At 40.8% G+C, this 10,084-nt stretch overlaps 1 protein-coding gene across 1 annotated transcript; it reads left to right on the forward strand.

Moving 5' to 3' along the window:
* Positions 1–2,692: 2,692 nt before the first annotated feature.
* UBE2B (ubiquitin conjugating enzyme E2 B) lies at positions 2,693–8,546 on the forward strand. Its single transcript, XM_005418685.2, has 5 exons — positions 2,693–2,771; positions 3,510–3,535; positions 4,565–4,654; positions 5,831–5,919; positions 6,686–8,546. The coding sequence occupies exons 1-5, from the start codon at positions 2,746–2,748 to the stop codon at positions 6,812–6,814; spliced, it is 360 nt and encodes a 119-aa protein (XP_005418742.1). The 5' UTR covers positions 2,693–2,745; the 3' UTR covers positions 6,815–8,546.
* Positions 8,547–10,084: the final 1,538 nt, after the last annotated feature.

Consider the following 10,084-nt stretch of genomic DNA (forward strand, 5'->3'; position numbering starts at 1 on the left):
CCGGCCCGCAGCCCCGAGAGCGGCCACAACCCCCCGGCTCCGGCTTTGGGATAGCTCAGGCGGAATTCACAAGTGTTCCGGGCTTGCTGGATCAGAGGGTCTCTCTGAAAATAAGTTTGTTGTGATAGGCGCCTGGAAACGAAGCGCAAAGAGTTGGCGAACGCTTCGTTTGTGTGTTATAGGAACCCAAATGCCCTTTAATGTTTTTATGCACAATCGCGTGAGAGTGTGTTTAAAGTTTGCAATCGTGAAGAATCTTGTGTAATATACGTGCACTTTTAAATGTTAATGACTGAACCACTGACTCTGGAATAAATTATTTCCAGTCTGACACGTAAACACACTTAGAACAGAGTGTGGAAAAGGGTGGGAGGTTTCCTTGTAGGATGTACAGTAAGAGTTCTCCAGACTGGGTCGCTCAGGAGTAGTTGGAGGTGAGTCAGCTTTGATAGTGTCTCTTTTTTTAGCAGAGCTATGTTATACCAGGCCCTGAAAACACATCAGTAAACACTTGACGTGTATTGTGGTTGCTTTACGTGGCTGCACGTAAAGCAGCAGCGACGAAAGGCTGATTCGTGAATCTAAAAGCAGGAGGAGGTTTTTGGGAAGTGGAGCCCTCCCCTGCTGTCGTGTGAGTGTTGGTGTTTGTTAAGTGGGTGTTGCTTGATTCCTGTTCAAATCAAAACAGGATATTCAGACTTTTTATTGTATTTGCTTACACAGATGAACCAGTGATTTTTTTTTCAAGCTGACTACCTCAATTTTTCAAGATTGCAATCAGATGTGGGTTTTATGCCTTTATATTCCTACAAGGACTGGTTTAATAGTTTTGTAGTTATGGCTGGAGAGAAGACTCTAAAGCTGTGGAAAAATATAACCAAGTAGACAATGTAAATCAAATCCATTTGTCATATATATAGCGACCTTGTTATTCCAAAACTTACGTAACTTTTTCATGTCAGTTTTTGTTTTACTCTGCTCTTTTGTGCTGCAAGTTATGTATTTGTTTCTTATGTTACTTGTACTTCATACTGAAAAACAGACAATGTGCTGTGAACTCTGATTCACTTCTTTAAATATAAAATGCTTTTGCATACTGTGATTGTCAGGAGCTGTGAAGAGGGAGGAGTTCAGCAGATTTCTTACTTCCTGTAATTTCTTTGAATAAACCAAAAGAAATAAAAGGTTATTTATTTACTTTGCTGATAAAAAGGGAGTACTCAAACCACATTTCCCCTGCTGTTTAGGACTTTCAGGATTAGTCCTATTTGCAGTCCTTGCCAGATCCTGTCTGTAGTTAGACCCTGTGACAAGCAGGGTGCACACGTGCTTTGAAGTTGATCTAAAACCCAAAGTCATCTCCCAGATGCATTTGTCAGGCTAATGCTCAGGCACTGCTGCTGGCCTGCAGCCTGGCTGTCACGTAGGAAGAAATCCTGTTCCTGCTTTCCCTGACCAAAATAGTAGGTGGTTTATGCTGTTGATACTCAGCTGTCTGGACTGTGTGTGCTCAAAGAGCAGAGATGTAAACAGAGTTTAAAGGGGCTCTGTAGGGCAGCAGCACTGCTCAGCATCCTTGGACAACCCATGGTGTTACCCCGGGCTGAGGCAGTGCAAGTGCAGGGAGGATTGCCTGTGCTGCTGACAGCTCTCAGTACATCTGCATTTGCATATGGCATTTAGTTGGAATTTGTCCCTTGGTCTGCAGAGCTTTTTGTAGTGACTTGTTTATAAGTGTGCTGTGATATTATCAAACCTCATGGTAACACTCAAGAGTTGTTTGTGATACAAGGACAGTCACTGCATTTTCCTTGTTCTTGCATAACTGTGGAGGTAAAACAGGTGAGGGGAGTAGGAGCTGTCACTGAGGGGGTTTGAGCAGGTGGTTTGATTGGGACCTGCTGGTGTACATTTGTCAGGGTCTTGTGATCTTTAATGTGGATCAGTGATGGGCACAGGGGGCATTTGGATCCTGTTCTTTGGCTGCAGTGCATATTTCTGGTTCAAGTTTGTGAAGCTTTCAGTGAGCAACATGCTTTTGCCTAGTCTGAGGATTAAGGAACTAAAAATAATTTTAAATGTTCCCGTAATTGCTTTAGAGATAAACACATTTGTGGGGCTGGTAAGAGGGAGTAGCAGCACACAGGTTTCCCCTTTGCTCTCTCTTGAAACAATCAGGCTGTCAGTCAAAATAGGCTTATACCAAATTTAGCCACTTGTCATGCACAAATCTGAGTATGCAAGAAAAGCTTCCCTGATGGTCCCTTGCCTTGAGTCACTTGTGTGTGTGTGCCACTGCCTGGATTTCAGCTCTTGCTTGTGGCTGCAGCTTGTTCCCCTCTTTGCTGTGGCAGCCAGCAGCATTTCTTCTCTCATAGTTCACAGTGTAGCACCATAAATCCCAGCTGTCCATGGTGCTACAAGTTATTCTTACAGTTAATCCTTTGCTCCCTGAACACTTAATCAGACCTCTTGTGCCCTTGTGTCTCGGTGTAAAACATGAGAAAATCTTGATGTGTGTTGCCTTGTAGGTCTGTCTTTCAGAGCATTGATAATTGGCATGGAATGCTTTGTGTATTCTCTGATCAGGAATGCGAAAATGTTTATAAAATGTGGATATTACTGGTAAATTATATCTGCAGGTGGAGTATTTAATATATATGACTGTCATCTATGTTTGTAATTCTTAGATTGCAAGAAGACCCTCCTGTGGGTGTCAGTGGTGCACCATCTGAGAATAACATAATGCAATGGAATGCAGTTATATTTGGGTAAGAGTTTTTGGTCACTATGAAATTCAGTATTAGAGGGCTAAATATGACAACCTGATGTTTGTTTTTACAGTTATTTTCTTGTTTCACGTATGTAAAGTTTGTAAACTTTAATAAATGGCCAAGTGTTATGGTAAAAATCTCTTTTCACAGATAGTGGGGAATGGTTAGGAAGGAAAAAAAACTAAATTTTTAATTTGTTCAGCTTTTTGTTGAATAAAGCTAATAAATAGGTTATACTATGTTATGAAAAATAAGTTATACATGTGTTATGAAAAAGCAGAATTCTTCTTTAAAGTACATAAGTGCCACATGTTCTGAGCTATTAAATCCAGATGTATTAGTGATTGGATTGAATCTTAGTAGCACAAGGTACAGGATCTGTCTGGGAAGTTACCTTATGTGTTCTGTGGAAGAGGAGGTGCCTTAGTATCCTTTCATCAAACTGAAGTGTGCTTGCTAATAATCTGCTCATTTGTTCCAAACTAGTCACCTAAAGGCATATATATTGTTTGGGATGATGATAAAGTTGATATCCCAAATAGCAGGTGACTATGGGACACGTCTTAGATACAATAAAGCTCTCAGAGGTTACCTATGGATGCTTTTCTAATAATTTAAATTATTGCTTCTGTCTGTATCTTGGCGAGGATGAGAAAGAAGATATACATTTATTGTGCCTGTGTGGAAGTAGGTAATGATCACTTTTAACTGGAGTTTCTTTTTAAAACCTTTCAGGCCAGAAGGGACACCTTTTGAAGATGGTAGGTTGCTAACTTTTGTATCCTTTGTCATTCTAATAAATGTTAACAGTACTAACATTGTTCTGCTTTTGAAAAATAATAGATGCTATCTGTGTATAATTTGAAACAAACCAAGTAAGTGAAGCAGTGAGGGCTATAAAAATATGTAACTTGATCTAAGCAGTGTCTCGTGCTGGCTCATGGTTGGTTTGAAAGCTACAAAGCAATGCTCCTATCAAGGCTTTTTCATACATACCCACAAGAGCTTTTAGCTGGGATTATTGGCCTGACACTGCCAGGTGTGTTTGCACATCTCTTTAGCTGAGCTCAACAAGAGCTTTTCTCATTTCATCTTTTGGCATGTTTGATTCATCACTGTTCTCCTAATGAAGAACAGGTGAAAAACCTTGAGGTGTTCTCAATATAGAACTCAGGTTGAGGGAATCCCAGATTTGTACATAAACATGAAAGCTGGTGTGTAATGACCCTCCCTCAGGCATATGAGGAATAATGAGTTTAATAATTATAGTATTATTGCAGTAATTGGCAGCAGATGGGTTTTTCTCTGTGTTGGGTTGGAGGAATTACAGTAAATTATTCACTGATCCGTAACAAAGGTTTTCAGTGAATCAGTTGTGAGCTCCAAAGACTGAGATTGCTGATTATGAAATTCCAGTGTTTCTTTGCTGGCACCACAATGCCTTCTTAATGAAACGCCCTAAAGTCACCCGAGTCCATGGGCCCAGCATCCCTGGGTCATGGAAAAGTGGGATAATGTTGGATAAAGCTGCCTTTGCCATGTGTACAGTGAGTCTCCAAGCTCCTACCCAACCACTACTGCTGGGTTTGTTACTCTGAGCAGTAATTCCATAGTTCCAATATCACTTGAAATATATGAAAAGCAATCAGATTCATTGTTGGTTTGTTTTTTTTAGATAATGGTGAGGAGAAATACTGGTCATGGAGCACATAAATTAATTTGTTGTCTATGTTCCTGGATATGTTCTTTTGTTGTTAATTATCTGATTTTATTTATCTTTGTTTGGACAGGTACTTTTAAACTAGTAATAGAATTTTCTGAAGAATATCCAAATAAGCCTCCAACTGTTAGGTTTTTATCAAAAATGTTCCATCCAAATGGTGAGTAAACCATCTTTATTTAGCTGTAATACTCATTAAATATTACAGTGTGGTCAGGCATTCTCTGCAGCTCCAGAATGCTTAATCTCCCTTCACTGCCATCTCCTAAGTAGATGTCTAGGACAGCAACTGCTTGACGAAAAATTGAGAGTTATGATGCTATTAAGAAGCAGCTATCTACCTCTTACTAATCAATGTGTAGCCTCAGTAGCAAAGCCTGCGAGTATTTTCAGCAGCAGCAGCTTCACTTAGGTTGGTTTAAAGAGGCAGTTCTGGCTGCAGATTCCTGCCCCCTTCCATTTACAGCAGCAGTGTCTGTGCAGCCACAGCACGAGCTGCAGGGAACTGCTGGAGCCAAGTGTTGATTATTCTTGCCAGGTGAGGTTTCACCCAAGTCCCTGCTTTCATCTGGTGCCCTGTGCCCACCAGGACTAGTGCAGGGAAGAAAATGAGGGTCCTCAGTCATAGAGGAGGCGTCTGACCCCATCTCAGTGAAGAGAGCAGCTGAGAGAGTGCACTGTGCTGCCTCCCCCAGCACTGATAGGTTTTGCTGAGTGCAGGAAAAATCCTGCCTGCTGCTCCCCTGTAGAAATTATACCTCACATACTGTGCAGGCCAGGTTATCTCTGCCACAGGGTCTGTAATTTGTTGGGAACAAGCTGGAAGATGAAGGTGTAGAAGTTTGAGCAGTGAGTCTCTGGTTCATGTGAACGCCATAGGAATGATAGGTATCCAGGCAGAAGCAGGATTTCAGGCACTTTTCAATATTTTCTGTCTGCCTTGGTGCCTCTCATAGTGAGTGTGTGAAAATGGGGTAGGAGCTGCCCCTGCTCGTGGTGTGATGGTGTGAGAGGTTCCACTCCTGCAGTGAGGGCCTTGCTCTCCACTGTGACAGTGTGAGTCAGTCACACTGGAGGAGCAGGACACCAAATCTGCCCCTTCCTGTGCTAATGCCATTGTCTTCAGACCTTCCTTCTTTCCCTCTTAGGTGTTCTGTTAATTTCAGTAATAAATCTTCAAAGTATGTTCAAGCCACAGAAGATGGTGAGACAAACTGCTGTCCTCTTTCCTAAAGCATTAATAATCTCAGTACAGTTTGAATTGGAACAATAACTCTGCCCTGAGCAGTGCCATAAATCTGACAGTTTCTGAGTGACACCTGTGTTGTGTTTACAGTGTATGCAGATGGCAGCATATGTTTAGATATTCTTCAGAACCGCTGGAGTCCAACATACGATGTTTCATCTATTTTAACTTCAATTCAGGTAACTTTGCATCTGTTTTACCAAATAATTATGTTATTATTGGTCTCTATTCCAGAATTCACAGCTCAGTGATGAGGATAGCCAGGTGTCTGTATCAAGGGGAGCTTCAAATCCTTATGAGCTAAGCAGTAGTTTTAGATCAGATAAAGATGCTATGTCATCACTAATTCTGAGATACAAAACTACCATTATATATTTTTGCACAGGAAAGCAGCTACTGGTTTGTGTTCATTTTTAACTGTTTTTACTCAAGATAGGATATCAGATGCAGAAAATTGCCTCACGTTTGAAACATTTAACTTTACTGTGAAGCCCTCAAAGAGACAATATTGCTGAAACACACTACTTGGAATAAGTAAAAATGGCCTGGCACAGTGGAAATGCACAATTCCTTTGCTCCTGTGTGATTTTCTAATTTTTCAACAGTGATGTTTTGTAGGAGACATCTTAGCCCCTCTTTAGTCCTGAATGTCAGTATAATGTAATTACCAAATAGTCATTTAGCTCCATAGTGCTGACTAGCACGAACTGTCTGTTTGGTTTGTGAAGCTACAAGTGCGTGCAGCACTGATGCTTAGGCAGGGTGTAATTTGTGGGTCAGTAATATAATTAGGGGTGCCTAACCATGAATTTAACTAGGTTTTTTAACTGGGCCATTCTGAGTTGCGTCTGCCTCTGAAACACATTTGACTTAAAAGTAAGTTGATTTTTTTTCTTGATTTACATGTGTTGGTTTGTCTCACATTATATTTTCCCCTTTTTTCAGTCTCTGCTTGATGAACCCAATCCAAACAGTCCAGCAAACAGTCAGGCAGCACAACTTTACCAGGAGAACAAACGTGAATATGAGAAAAGAGTTTCAGCTATTGTCGAACAAAGTTGGAATGATTCGTAACAGCTGCTGTGTTACTCTCCATCCTCATAAGCATTATGTACAATTTAACTCTCAATAGAAAGGCTACCAGAAATTTCAAGTGCCACAGTTCTATGAATTTGCATAAAAACTCATTTGCAAACAAAATTAAGCCCTCCAGTTTAGGGGAAGCTAAAAGCTTGTGTATCTCAATTAACGTCCTTTTTATTGCATGGTAAGAACTAAGTTATTGCTACATAAATTTGTAATATATCCTGTTTGTATTTTTTTTCCAAGTGTATAATGTTGGTGTGGAGTTTTCATTACAGAATATACACATTTTGTAAATCTGTACTTTTTCAAATATTGAATGCCTTATTTTTGAATTCTTTAGATTTTTAAATTGGAGAAAAGCACTTAAAAAAAGTTTTTATATATGAATATTTCATGTAAAACTGTTAAATACATAACCTTAGTGCAAGACATTCTGCTCTCACTCTATCTTTTTCCAAGGGCTCATTTTTTTGTCCATGCTGTTGATACCCTGCACTTTACAAACAGAAAAGTTAATCCACAATGCAGCTGTCTTCATGGCATGTCTTTGCTTCTGCACCACAGCTTGACTTGATTCTGTGTGTCCTCAGTTGTATGAGGAAGAGACATTTTGGTAGCTGCCAATTACAAATGGGGAAACAGATGTTAACTATTTTGCTAAAAGTCCCACCTTAAACCAGCAGCAGAGTTGCAAACATAACCTGGGTGACCAGGCTTGTTGAGAACGTATTCTAATAAGTTTTATTTTTCTGAAATATTGTATTTTACAAACCTGGAAAATGTTGTCATCTAAATCTGCCCTATATTCACATAGTGATACTGTAATATAGTTTTGAATATCTTCTAATAATTAAAGAGGTTTCCCATTAGTTTCCCTTGGGGGGAGGGAAAAAATTAATCACCAACAAAAGAAAACATGTCTGCAGATTTAATGGAGTTATTCTTTAAAGCTGGACTGTGTACTGTGTGGTCAGGTCTCATGTCTGTATCACAGAGGCTCCACATGTTTTTAAACTTTGTTTTCATAAGTGTTGATGTGGTGGTAATTTCTTACTGTATTCTGTAAGCCAAGCTAGCTGACTGCAGTAAAGAATTAAGTTGGTTTTTTTTTCTTCCAGGATTAAAATTGTAACAACTTTTCGTAATTCCAGCCAGCATTACATATATATTAAACTCCCCAAATCCCATACTAAAATACAGCTCAGTGGTGCCTAAAAAGCAATGGAAATTGATTTCACCTAGAAAAGAAAGTGTTGTTTATTTGCAGCAGTCATTACTAGAAGTTATCCTCAGTGCACTGAAAAAAAAATATCAATTTACACCTCACACCTGCTTGTAAAGGTCTGTGGCTTCTAGGAGCAGCACTCAGAATACTGTCCAACCGGACTCTGACAGTAGCTCGTAGCATAAACTGCTGTACCTTGGATAAGCATTAGTGTACAAAGGCTCAGAAAATATCAATGCTGTGAAATAACTTGGCTCCCATTAAGTCAGTTTGCTTTCCTTGAATTGCTAAATTTGTGTTTAAGAATTTTCAGTCTATTTCTGATTATTAACAGAAACTCCAAAGGATCCAATTTGCTTTTGGTTGTGGTGAAGTTACAGTAACACTGGCAAAGTGGTGCTATGTGGCTTAAAACATCAATGCAAAGATTTTTTTGTTCATAAATATAACATGGAAAAGCTTCCCCTTTCTTAATCTAAACTTTGATTTTTTTTTAATTTGCCTCCTCTTTCAGTATTTTTGTTCCTTTGACGTGTGCATGAGCTGAGATTTGCTTTTCATTAGCATTCACATTAATTTGATTTTTCCTGAACAGCCAGTTTGGCCCAGTTATAGATTGATGATGCTCAGAACATGTTTTTGTGTCTCTGGGATGTGTGAGAAACAAAATTGGAACAGAAGGGGGTTTAATTAATGATGGACACTGCAGGCTGCCTGTGCAGAACCCACACTGTTCAGGGACAGGTGTGTCTGAAGGTGTCTAAGAGCATTCTCTGCAGAGGGCAGAACTTGGAGCCTACACTCGATAAAGTCTGGCTGGAAAATGTCCTGCTGTCCCTCAGACAAAGGTGAGGTGTCCCAGGGTGGGGTGGGAAGGTGTAGGGGGATAGAATATAAGAAAATAAAGATAGTGTAGAAAGTAATCTTACCCCTAAGCAATTGGAGCTGGGCCAATTATTAAAGATTAGGAGCAGGCCTGACTTTAACAGGCCACAGCTGTACCCAGTGAGAAGAAGAGCGCTACGAAAGAGTGGGTGGGTTGGTTGAGGGGGAATTGGAGTCAGTTGGCTGCTGTGAAAAGAAGAAAGAGTCAGTGCTTGGAGGAGCAGCCCAGGAGAAACACCAAGAAGGTATGAAACTCTTGCAATAAGGAGGCAACAGTATGGAACCCCTGAAATACAATGGCCACAGGGAGGAGCATTCCCTTGCTCACCATATTTCCCACGGTAACACTTGAGATGACTCTGCAGGCTCTGTGGTGACCTGTGGGGACACACTGGGACAGAGGAGTTGCTGGTTCTGCAGGTGGGATCCTGGAGCACCTGGGGGATGCATGGGGCATCCCCAGGGGCTGTGGGAGAAAGGGTGACTTCTGTGAGCCCTCCACCAATACACATTAAAACCAGTCAGAGAGCACAGGTTAAAATCTGCTAAAACTCGCTAGAAAACAGATATATTAGCAGGCAGAAGGAAGCAGGCCAGAGGTCATGATGTACAGGATGCAGTGTGTGTGAGCTGTCAGCACTCACTGGTGCTGCTCAGGGCCACAGATTCCTCTTGGAGCCTTCACATGCCCATGTTCAGCATCTCCAGTGGGTTTAGATGTACTGACAGTTCAGGCCTGTGTGTTCCTCACTGCTCCCTGCTCCCACCACCCTCCTTTTGGGACCATCTGCGCCCTGCAGGCTGCCCTGAGGCTGTGTGTGGGTGCTGAAACAACGGGTCAGGAGTGTGGGTAATGGACAGATGAAAGCCCTTTCCCTCTACAAAGAGCAGGAGTGATGACAAAGACAAAAAGGTTCAAGTGCCCTGTTTCACAAGAGCACTCAGTAGTCACAATAAACTTTGTGGCACAATTACCTTCTTAAATAGTATACTGGGATGCTTGATTTTTTTAATGTATTAGGAGATGTAATGCACTAAGCTTGTTAGGACAGTGGGATTAATTAAGGAAGGGCTGATGGGTTCACAGTTTTGGATTTATAGCTTCTCATGGGGCTTTCGTTCATTGATATTAAACAGTTCATAATCAC

This window comes from Geospiza fortis, unplaced genomic scaffold (assembly GCF_000277835.1).
Source record: "Geospiza fortis unplaced genomic scaffold, GeoFor_1.0 scaffold55, whole genome shotgun sequence".
Taxonomy (NCBI): Eukaryota; Metazoa; Chordata; class Aves; order Passeriformes; family Thraupidae; genus Geospiza; species Geospiza fortis.